The 12363-nt window shown below is 41.1% G+C and overlaps 1 protein-coding gene across 1 annotated transcript in view; it reads right to left on the bottom strand.

Annotated features, from left to right (window-relative positions):
* Window positions 1–12363, bottom strand: part of LOC146514654 (uncharacterized) — a 31883-nt gene that overhangs the window by 3045 nt on the left and 16475 nt on the right. The window contains exons 6-12 of the mRNA XM_085166074.1: window positions 6518–6550; window positions 6131–6217; window positions 5647–5847; window positions 4304–4483; window positions 1943–2155; window positions 1707–1826; window positions 1430–1570 (exon numbers count right to left, since the gene is read on the bottom strand). Coding sequence (XP_085022200.1) covers window positions 1430–1570; window positions 1707–1826; window positions 1943–2155; window positions 4304–4483; window positions 5647–5847; window positions 6131–6217; window positions 6518–6550 — 975 coding nt within the window. The remainder of the gene's footprint in view (window positions 1–1429; window positions 1571–1706; window positions 1827–1942; window positions 2156–4303; window positions 4484–5646; window positions 5848–6130; window positions 6218–6517; window positions 6551–12363) is intronic.

The following is a 12363-nucleotide window of genomic DNA, read 5'->3' as shown; positions in this document are numbered from 1 at the left end:
CTTTTTTAAAGATGTTGTCACATCATTTGTTTGTGTTAAACTGTGACACAGTTTGGGCCGGTATCAACCAGGGATGTACTTTGTTTCAGTGAATGCAAATGTTTACCTTCTTCGGGGCCCAGAGTTGATTAATCAGTGTGAATTTTCTCCACTGGAAGGCAATAAATGGTAAATGGCCTGTATTTGTATAGCGCTTTTACTTGGTCCCTATGGACCCCAAAGCGCTACATTGTAGTTACAGCTGCCCTGGGGCGCACTGACAGAGGCGAGAGTGCCAGACACTGGCGCCACCGGGCCCTCTGACCACCACCGGGAGGTAACAGGTGAAGTGTCTTGCCCAAGGACACAACGACCGAGACTGTCAGAGCCGGGGCTCAAACCGGCAACCTTCTGATTACAAGATGAACTGCCAACTCTTGAGCCACGATCGCTAATTTTTTAAATATTTTATTACAGAAGGCTACCCTGTTGAATAACTACCCAATTGTGGTGTAGGGGTTTAAGTGTACTTCTGGTCTTGGCGTCTGATAGGGTCTCCTACGGTAAACTGGTCCCTGGGGAGGGGCTAGACTAAGGAAGTCCTAATGAAACTTAAGTCTTGGCACTGCATAACCACTCGTGGAAGTGGGCTCTGGGACCACCTCCTCCAGGCCTGGCCGCCAAACACTTAAAGCTCATGAATACACCACTCATGTCTTATGCATGAGTGATGGGAAGGCAGAGCCTTGGTTGTGCACCTACTGTACTGGACTGTTGTGCTGAACAGAGAGCTGAGCTGTCCATCCAAGCCAACTGTGAAGATCTGGGTAATGACTGAAAGAGTAAGGTTGAGAATTCATGGGGCTGAAATAAGTCTCACCTGTAGGATGGGCTCAGTGTTAGGGACAGGGTGAGGAAATCTGGAATGATCTCATATTCATAGTGAGGAGGCAAAACTTTAAAGTTATTGTGCTAGATAAATCGGTTAATGCCGAGAGGACCAGGTGGAATGGACTGATTGATTTTTCATGGCGTGACCCACCCATATAATATAACGGAAGGATTATTTTCAACTGTAAGTCATGCAAAGCTGCCCTAGTAAAGTCCAAGACTTTAAATATGGAGCTGAAAATGACAATAAAGCGTCTCCTTTAAAGTGAAATGGTGCTGTGCTGCACAAAGAACCCTGGGATTACAGCTTTAAAGCCATAAAAAGGCTTTTAATGTGAAATATTGATGCAGGTGGGAAGGCATTCACTGAAGCAAGTCTTTCAGCTGCAGCTGTTTTCCTGATGGAACTGAGGCTGATTTTGAGACAGTTTCAATAATAAATCGAGAAGGCCTATAAAACGGGAATTTACATGTTAAAGATATTTTAGGATACGTCTCAAACATGTTTTTTGCTGCTGAGGTAAATAAAAGAACATATGTGGCAATTTTGAGTATTTACCTCTCCCATGGCATTGGACAGGATCTGAACAATCTTCTCGTGAGGAGTCGCCACGACGCTCTGGCTGTTGATCTCGATGATGCGGTGACCGACGCGGACGCCACCTCTCTCAGCGATGCCGCCTCTCATCAGACTGCAGATCTGCACAGGAATGAAACACAGAGGGATTTGGCTTAGTGGGGACACAGCCGATACCAAATCTAAGAATTTGACAAGAAGGACAATTCATTTAATTTGTTCCCTGCAGCTGCGAGTGAGTTTCAGTAGCTTCACTCACTATGCCATTCTGGACGCTGAAGCCCAGCTGGTATCGGAGATCCGGCCTGCGAATGAGCACCATGGTGACAGGAGGGCACCTGACAATGTTCATCTTGATCCTGGACTGAGACTTGAGACCCTGGGGAAACAGCAAGCAGACATATGAGACAGATCCAGCAAACATTTAAGAACCCCTTCTGCTTGTAAGGGGTTTAAAACAAGATGAAAGGTGGAAAAGAGAGAGCAGCAGCGTACCTTGATGATGCTCTGGCACGTGCTGAGAGGTAAACCCACCAAGCTTGTACCATTTATGGTCATGATCTGATCTCCGATGTTGAGTCGGCCAGACTTCTCCGCTGGGCCGGCGTGCATCATGCTAGCGATGATCACTGTGGGGAGGATTGACCCCCAGCCAGACTCCACGATCACCACGCCAAGGATCTCGCCTTTTTGCTTCTCGATGTAAACCTGAACGTGAATATGACCTTAGTTTCTTTAAAGATACCAAATAATGCTCATTTACAGCTTCAAAGTTGCATTTTGGGGATTCTAGTAGAACAAATTTTGTCACTCTCTCTGTGAAACGCTCTTTTAGATTCTGTTGGCCCCTAAAATTTGTTTAAAAAAAACTGAAATTCCCAATTTGCTCTCAGTGGAGTCGGATATCTGCTATAACTCTGTGAGGAGGGGCTCAGGCTTCCAAGAGCTCTCAGCCACATAAGGTAGCGGATCTTTGTTAGTCTGACATCGTGCCAAACAAACAGCCAGATGACTTGGATAATGAAGCCTGGACTACAGTGTTTTTTAGCAATTTAGCAGCAAGTAGCTGTGGCATCAAACTCAGATATAGAACGTATATATGAATAGCTGTATGTGTTAATGAAGCCTCAAGATGGACGTGTTAGTACTTTAAATCCAAATGTGAGGTGTGTCTGAAAAGTGAAGGAGCACACCAATTTCTCAATCACACAGTAAAACATACCGTGCTTTATCCTAATTTTTACCCTAGTGTGTGCCATAAATTGCAAAATTAACATCCCGTTGTGTTCAGTAAGACCTGAATGTGCAACTGAGACCACAAAATTCTCAAGAAAGTGCTCAAAGAATGACTTAAGGGAGCCAAAAGGCCATTATCCCATAGACCTCCCTATAACCGGCCGCCCCCTGCTGGCTACTAGATATGAATGCAGGTTTATGGCACTTCAGCACTGGCTTCAGTCTGTGAGCTCAGCTGACATCCACCTGAACACTGGATTGGATAATCTCAAACAGGATGTAACATTTAATCTGCTGCTTCTGCAAGCCACTTTGCAGCCCACCTTCAATTCATGTCATCCATTTCGTACTCCTCATGCTGTTTCTGACTTAACTAATGATGCAATACAATACAAGTGTATTTGTATAGCACATTTATATTTTAAGATTAGGCTTAAAACTTTCCTTTTTGCTAAAGCATATAGTTAGGGCTGGACCAGGTGACCCTGAATCCTCCCTTAGTTATGCTGCAATAGATGTAGGCTGCCGGGGGATTCCCATGATGCATTGAGTTTTTCCTTTCCAGTCACCTTTCTCACTCACTATGTGTTAATAGACCTCTCTGTATTGAATCATATCTGTTATTAATCTCTGTCTCTCTTCCACAGCATGTCTTTTATCCTGTCTTCCTTCTCTCACCCCAACCAGTCGCAGCAGATGGCCGCCCCTCCCTGAGCCTGGTTCTGCCGGAGGTTTCTTTCTGTTAAAAGGGAGTTTTTCCTTCCCACTGTCGCCAAAGTGCTTGCTCATAGGGGGTCATATGATTGTTGGGCTTTTCTCTGTATCTATGAAGCGCCTTGAGGCAACATTTGTTGTGATTTGGCGCTATATAAATAAAATTGAATTGAATTGAATTGAATTTAAAACCAAGGGTATACCAAAGTGCTTCACAACAACACCATAAACAGATACGTCTGTTTTCACTGATGCTGGGAAATTTGCAGTTGCTCTCAACCGTTATCCTTTCCACATATGTGCATGGAGGAGCAGATACAGTCAAATAAAATTTCCTGCAGGTTTTGATTAAAGGCGTCCCCTCTGTCTTTTTTGTGGACTTCATATCAAACTAAGATGTGAATCGCACCAAAGAAAAAGAACTTTACAGAGACACTTTGGACACATATCAACAGTCACCTTGACCAATCCAAATCTACCACAGTCCTCCCAGTTCGGGCTTCTCGCCGCCAACCACACAACTCTGAAAAATGTGAGATGACAGCAGGCAGCGAGAGCAGGGAGGAGGCTCCGAGGTCAGAACAGGTTGAGCATCACAAATTCACCTTTATACTGAGGTTAGGAGTTTGCTCTTTTTAATAAAATGTCATCTCTCAGTACAACTGTCATGCAGCTGTGACTCCTAAACCAGATGCTCATGTAACAGCACTGCGAGGCAAACTAACAACACAATGAGCAGGAAAAACATTAATAGCCTGACCTGAATTAAAGAGATGTGTTGCTATTTTTATCTGAAAGATTCATCCGTATGCAGAGTGGAATATTTTTATCTTGCGAATGCAGACGTGTCCCTGTCGATGATGATTAAAACCTCCTGACTGTGCCGCCACCTGCTGGCTGACTTACGTCTCTGCAGTTCTCCGACTTGGAGAAGTGGATGAGGTCGTCGTTGTACATGTCCTGAGTGTTGAGCAGGTCACTGTACTCCCTCTGGCTCAGGTCCTCGGGGTCAATGCCGTTGGCCCTGAGGAACTCCTGGTAGGCGACGCTGAAGGACTGACCGATGGACTGAGCGATGAGCTGAGCCTGAGAGAAAGAGATCAATCACGGATAATAAGAAACAAGCTACACTACAGCTGTACCTTTAAAGACATTCCCCACCCTAAAAATAACATTTTATTCTAAAATCAAATCCTAAAAGAACATATAGAGTTTTTAAGCTCTCCCACTTTTTAGTTTTTAATTTTGTCCATAATTAATATTGGATCGGTCTTTTATGAAATGCAAATATTTTCTTTCTTCTCAGGTTAAGGCTGACATCAGTTGTGCTTTTAGAAACAATGGAAGCAGATTTAAGCTGCAAACTATAAATAACTCTCCCCTTTAGAGCTATTTTAGTGTTATTTATCCAATCAGATTTCTGTTTCTGTTTTTTTCTATTTCTGAGTATAGCTGTGGCTCAGGAGGTAAAGTGGGCTTTCTACCAATCGGAAGATCAGTGGTTTGGTGTTGAACCCTGGGTTTCCCTTAAATGCTCCTTCAGCTCCTAAAGGCAAGCCAGATTTGACCTGCCACTGAGAGTTTACGAAATTCTGATGAAATAATCAGTAAGTTCTTGACTCTTCAAGGTGTCCAAGCCTGAAGGATTTATGAGTTAGCAGTAGGTTACCTAGCTAGTAGATGTCTAAGGGTTATAATACCATATATTGGCTAAAGTTGATTTTTTTAAAAAAGAAAGAAAAACTCTGAAGGTAAATTGAACAGCAACACTTGGAGGGTTAGTTGACATATAGTGATCTGCTACATGATGGTTAGCTGCAGAGCTATGGTTGGGCTAACTTAACACAAAAGCACCAGAAACACATAAGATGAGGATTAAATTGTTCTCAATAAAAGTTCATATTGGAGCTCCTAATGGAGAGACAAATACCATTGTACAGCAAGAAGACAATGCAGAAACAGACCAAATTTAAGGCAAAATGCGACGACCCATTGATATACTAAATTACATTTCAAAGACTTTTACAGCTGTTTTAGGGGAAATTTAATCTAACATGTTTTCAGACTTAAGAGGCAGATATCCTGCAGTAGATTACTTAGATAACTTTTATGGCCTGCCCTACATCAAAAGTGAAAAAGACCCTACACCCTAAAAATAAAAAGGTGATCCAAGTTGAATTTGAAGTTAAATAAAATCAGATTTTGAGGACCCCTGTTTTAATCATTGACGAAAACCACTAGTAACTCACATCCTCAGACTCGAAGACGTGGCAGATCATTCTGTATAGTCTTCTGTCATCTTGGGTTATGGTGGTTTGCTCTGCTGTGCTGTCCAGGTTTTCCTGTGCGCTGCGGGACCGGACCATCTTCCCTCGGGCCATCAGGACCACCATGTTACCAATGTCAGCTATGTACGAGATTGTCCTCAGGGGCAGGTCCATTAAACACTCCTGGTAACGACAAATACATGAGTCACTTGTAAATACAGGTCCTGCATAATAAAAATAAAATGAATAATAAATCAAATCTAGTTTAAGCAAATAAATAAAAAACAAAGGACCTAAAATTGAACCTTGCGGTACACCACAGATAACGTGAGCTTTAAATGATGAATATGATGTGGTAGCTGCTAATATACTAAAGGTTTTAATAGAAGTATGGAAAGTGTTGCAAGGGAAATGTGTAATTTTGTGGTGTTGATATAAAACAAAATAATAAATGTTATGTTTATACCTGAGTGTCAGCATTGAGGACCTTGATCCTTTGTGTGGACATGAATAGATCAACCTCAGCAGTGGATGGAGCCTCGTCGTCGGGGCTCTGCATAGCCGAGAAGAAACAACAAGGAAAGAAGTGAACAGAGGAGGCAACAGGTTGATAGAGAGCAGCAAAGAGGTGAGTAGAGCGGGCGTCACAATTGTCCAGAACCTCCAAATCTAACAGCAGCTCATGAGATTGACAAAAGCAAACAGTCCCGTCTGGTCTAATCTGCACTCAACAAACGAATAAGACAGAGACAATTGAAGTGTGCATGGCCATTCTCCTCTGTCGTCATCCTTGGCCACAAATTTTGCATAATGCATTGCAATCACAGATAAGCAGAATGAAAAACAAACTCACCTTCTTCCTGTTCTTCGCCTGTTTCTGGGCTGCCTGCAGTGATCAGAAAGAACAGCAATTCAGAAATACAAATCAAGGCAGCGGTGATTTGAGGAAAAGGTGGACAAACACAAAAACAAACCGGATCATGCACTGTAGACTGCCTCTATTCCAAATGCCAAATCAAGGGACACAAGAACCTTAAAGGGGTATGTTGCGTGTGCTTGTGTGTGTGAGAGAGAGGACAGTGATGTTACTGTCTATCACATTTGACAACAGTGGGATGCCAGAGGCGTTTGCAGCAAACATTATCAAAAGTGTTCTCTGCATCAGTGTGACACAAACGACCCTGAAGAAAGACGAGCGACCTCATGTGTTTGCAGCAGATGCCTCATCACAAATCGAGGTTTCCAAATGCTGCTGTGTCCACCATTTGCTCTTTAAAAAAAAACAAACTAAAAAATCCAAACCTGTCTGATCCCCTTTAGAGATGATTTAAAAGGATTTAGTCTGTGAAATCAGAATCCTCATTTTGTTTATGTGGACAGTTGATTTAGCTTAAACAAAAATAAAGGTGGCTCTAATATGTTATCCAGTTTGTGTAACCTTTATTTCCGTCCAATTCAATTATATAGCATCAATTTACACCAACAGTTGCCTCAGTGGGAAGGAAAAACTGTTTTAACAGGAAGAAACCTCCAGCAGAACCAGACTCAGGGAGGGGTGCCCTGCTGCCGTGAGCAGCTGGGGGTGAGTTCAGGACAAAAGGAGACAGGACAAAAGACACACTGTGAGAGAGAGAGTCAGAGTTCATTGATTGCTAATGATTAAATACAATATAGAAGAAGGCTATAGGCCACTGAAAAAGTGGCCTATAGCAGCATAGCTAAAGGAAGGTTCAGGGTCACCTGATCCAGCCCTAACAATATCCTTTATCAAAAAGGAATGTTTTTTAGTACAATAACCTCAGCTTTGTCTGAATTTAGAAGCGGGAAGTTAGAGGTCATCCAGGTGTTTATGTTTTTAAGAGATGGTTATAGTTTAACTAACTGATTTGTGTCATTTGGTTTCATGATTAATAATGCTGGGTGCAGTGAAAATGTATGCATGTTTTTCTCTTAATATTACCAAAGGGACGCATGTATAATGTAAAAAAGTACTGGTCCCAGCACATAACCCTGTGGAACTCCGTTATTAACTGTTGTATATGAAGAAGACTTCCCACTTACCTAAACAAATCAAAACCAATCAGACAGATATGAGTCAAACAATTGCAGTGTACTTCCATTAATACCAATGTGTGTTCTACTCTCTGTAGTAAAATATTGTCATTAACAATGTTAAATGCTGCACTGAGTTCTAACAGGACGAGCATAGAGATGACTCCACAGTGAGAAATCATAAAATCATTTACAACCTCCAGTTGCTGCTGTTGCAGTGCTATGGTGAACTCTGAAGAACTTCACTCAACACTCAAACAGACCATTCATCTATTTAACTCTGAAAAAGATGTGAAAGTAAACATAGCCACCCTGACATCAGCCATTACTTTGTGGACTCCACATTTTGCCACCGTGTTGATTATTTGTAGCCATAGGAAACCATATTTGTACAGGAGAGTGCCATGAAAAGCCTTGTTAGCAAAGCTGCATCTATAAACTAAAATTTCACAGTAGAAAAATGTTTGTGAATCTGAAAACTGCAGCTCATATGTCAATTCTTGTGCCATTTCTGATCATTTTTAATGGAATATCATGACTGATATCATGGCTTGTTTGTGCTCCAGAATTGGTGCATGAGCCACTGTGCTGCCAAATCACAGTTACAGTCACAACAGTTGGTATGGGATATTTTCCACAAATCCCTCTGCCCACATTAAATTAGGAGACACTAAGCATGCATGTGGACGACAGCCTCACACAGAAACAACAGCGGTTTATTTCTAGAGATTACAAGTGATTGCACTGTTCAAATGTTAGACACAAATGGATGAGAGGTTAGGTAACTGGCACTAGCCAAAATTGATGACTGAAAATAAAATCTAGAGTCTTATGTTTCATGTGAAATAACTACATTTTAAAAAGTGTTTTTACCATTCACCACATAAAGCATCCTTGTTCAGCATGGTCACTAGAATGGTCACTAGAAGCAGAGTAGAGCTTTCTGGCTTAACTTCACTTTCAAGGAGTATAGACAAGAACAAAGTCTGAAGATGTTACAGCTCCAGCAACACAGGCAGCATGAAGAAGAGCTTCATTACAAAACCAGGAGTCATCCTCACCCTGATGAAATACTGATTAAGTAATAAAGTTAAACTTCACACTACAAGCGCTGCTGATGCAAACCAGCCCTCCATTAAATACGACACACACCAATATACCAATATTTCTGAATTAAAAGCTATTTACTGATATCTCTATTATTCTACTATAACACACACAATCTCGGTCTGTTTGTCTGCCAGCACCTTGTACAAAACCTAACTCTGCAAATGGGTACTTCTTAGGCTTCTTGAAGGTTCCTATCAATATCAGACATTATGACACCATTGTGTTGCCTAGTAACCACCTACCAACAGGCTAAAATTGTAATGTTTGTAATGACACCTAATGACGCATCGTCTCATTTTGATATCATAACAAGAGGCTCTAATTTTGAGCCACAAATGTTTAATGATGCACGGTACATGATGGCACCATCACGCTGCCTAGCAACTACCAAGCAACAGGCTGAATCTACTCATTTTTAGCATTTATGCAGCCATAACAACATATGAAAGCATTTTCATGATCATTTTCATTTCATCATGAACAGCAATAGCAGCACAAAGATGCTAAAACTGCTGTGGTGTGGGCATGTACTAGTAAAGTTATCCTTGAGCTATTTAATTTTTGGTAAACAGTCCCCATGTGGATTCAGGGCTCGCAAAATCGCTAGCCTGACGTCCTGGGGCTAGCGATTTTTCCAGTCGGGCTACCAAAATCCATCTCAGCCCTGCCCGTCGGGCTATCATAGGAAGGAAAAATATGTGTCAATGCTTTTGCATTCTTTTGCAAATATAGCTGGGTAATTATGTCATTGGCATCGATGAGCCACTGTCAATATGTGACATATTGAAATCGCGTTTGAATTTGCGCTTGTTTTTTGCTTTCACTCTCTATACGCGCAAACTGTGTATTAGAGAGTGGCAGCACTGATTGGTGAGTGACGATAATCTGCGCACCAATTCCTCTGATATTGTCTTATCAATCGTTAGCTTACTATCAAACATGACAAGTGAAATCTCCCGCAGCAAGCTTAAACATGTGAGAGGTTGATTGCGCAGAGAATCGCTGATCGTTATGTAAGTACGTGTGTAAAAGCAGATGGATTTACACAGGTATTTTAGTTCTGCTGAGCCAAATAAGACAGGTCAGGGTGAAGAAGATACAGCCAAAGAAAAGCTTACCACAAAACGGAAAAGTTATGACAAATCAGACTACGAGGCAAAAAGAAAGCGCAGCTTTTTTGGTTTCATGGACAAAAGAATTTCTGTGGCTGGAATATGACGAGCTAAATAACATCATGTTCTGCCAGGTGTGTTGTGAGTTTCCCTCGATTTCTGAGTCGACAAGCGCCTTTGTTACTGGGACCAGTCATTTTAAGAAAGACCCCATCAGAACCCATGAGAAATGCAAGAAATACATTATTGCTCAGTCTGCAGTATCTTTCCCAGAACAAACACCAATTGCAAAAAACATACTAAAAATAAACCAAGCACAACAAGAAGTCATCATTACCCGGGATTTCAGTAGAAATTTCAAATTCAGGATCTGACACAGACTGATTCATGTTCTACACAGTTCTTACAAGTTCATAGAAATTTCTGTTCAATTAGAACCAAGTATTTGAGTTGATGATTGTAATTTGTATGCAGTTGTTGTGATTTGTATTTTAAATATTGTTAGATTGGTGTTTTGTTTCCTTAACAATATTATACTTTAATGTATAATATTGTAAAGGAAACAAAACATCAATCAAAAAATTGTCCTTTTTTTTTTCCTTTTAAATTCGGGCTACTTAAATGTATTTTGGGCTACCAAAAACTGAAGAGTGCCTGCCCAAAGGGCTGCCAGGGATTTTGAAATTTTGCGAGCCCTGGGATTCTATGCTTAACTTTTACTATAATTAAAATAAATAAATAAATAAATAAATAAAATTAATAATAACAGCAACAGGAACATACAATTTGAAAGGCTCCCTTTGAAAGAAGGTGTTTTTAAAAAAATGAAAAAATGTTCTTGTTTTTGATAACTAATAAATATAGCAATACCTAATTTAATAGGCTCCTTTTTGCATAGTTAAATACTTCAACCATATAGTTGACAAGATGTTTAGTTTCTACGCCACATGGGTGATGTCAGTGAGGTTATTTCCATTTTTTAGTACACACTCTATGGACTTGATATTTTATTTTTCAAGCCTTCTTTAATCAGACATTATATTATAGATTATTATGTACAGCACAAAAAAAACTTGTCAGCTACAGACACTGAACCTATTAAGTTGATCTAGTATCAGTTTTCATATCTGATCTGTTTATTTTCTTCAGTAACTGGAGCAGCTTAAATGCATAAAGCCACCGTAATCAACGCTTACTGTACTCACTTTGCATGAAATGCAATTTTATAGAAAATGTGTGGAAGAGCTGCACACACACACACACACACACACACACACACACACACACACACACACACACACGACTGAAAACAAAATCAGTTTTACAGAGAGCTGTACAGGTTTTAAAAAAGCCACAGCATCAGATTTAGCATCCTTACAATCAGCTCATCCAGCTTACTAGACAGAAGCCTGTCTCTCTTTTTCTTTGCCATTCTAACAAATAAAAGGACTCATACATCCCCATCATCAGCTCACAGTCTCTGACCTTCTCCCTCTCTGTAGGTTTCTCAGACATTAACAGAGGCGACGTCCCCAAACTATCAGTCAACCATCCAGAGAGGAGCGCAGAGCCAGGCTCAGCTCCTGTCTTCCTCCTCCTGCCTCCAACTTACTTCTTCACAAAGCTCACGTCTCACTACTCATCTCTCACACTCAGATAGCTCTACGTTTGAATGCCACGCTGTCACTGGGAGCCATCTCACTCCCTCCCTCCCCAACACCACCTCCATTTAACTGACTGCATTAGAAAGAAAGGGCTAAACTGTTTTTTGTTCTCGTGTTTACAGTAACACCAAAAAGTCACATTTAAATTAACATCCTCCTTTTTTATTACGTCCCCATTTGCGTGATCCCTATTTGACATCATATACTGTGACTGAAGAATAAAGTGAGGTCTCCTAGCCTCATAGCACAGTTTATATAACATCCAGCACTGCTGAGGGGGGAAGCCTGTACGGCTCTGGATCAGAAGCAGTGATCTGTGGTTGATTCACTGCGCGCGCACACACACACACACACACACACACACACACACACACACACACACACAGAGTTTTTGCTGTGTTGCCCACTGAGGGCTTCTGACTTTAAAGACCCAAATAAAAAGCAAAGCTCAGTTCCATCTCCAATGATGCATCAAGGCGCATTGGAAAATGCAGCTCTGAATCAGGGCACTGTGGCTTTAATATCTGAAATCCTTGATGTCTATTTTTCCAGCATGTAAAACATTTTGGCACCCAAAGACATGTTGACCTTACCTCAAAGGAAATATCACCCAGACTGTGATAAGTGGGGATTAATTTAAGACACATTTTTGTTCATCAGTCACCGGATAAACACAGGAGAATGCACAGATGTCTGTTAAGTAAGATAACACACACTCCATAACTTAAAAACACTCAGTGGCCACTTTATTAGATACATTG

This window comes from Neolamprologus multifasciatus, chromosome 7, assembly GCF_963576455.1.
Source record: "Neolamprologus multifasciatus chromosome 7, fNeoMul1.2, whole genome shotgun sequence".
In the NCBI taxonomy this organism is placed as follows: domain Eukaryota; kingdom Metazoa; phylum Chordata; class Actinopteri; order Cichliformes; family Cichlidae; genus Neolamprologus; species Neolamprologus multifasciatus.
Note: the sequence above shows the minus strand (reverse complement) of the source record. Positions and strands in the feature narration are given on the sequence as shown.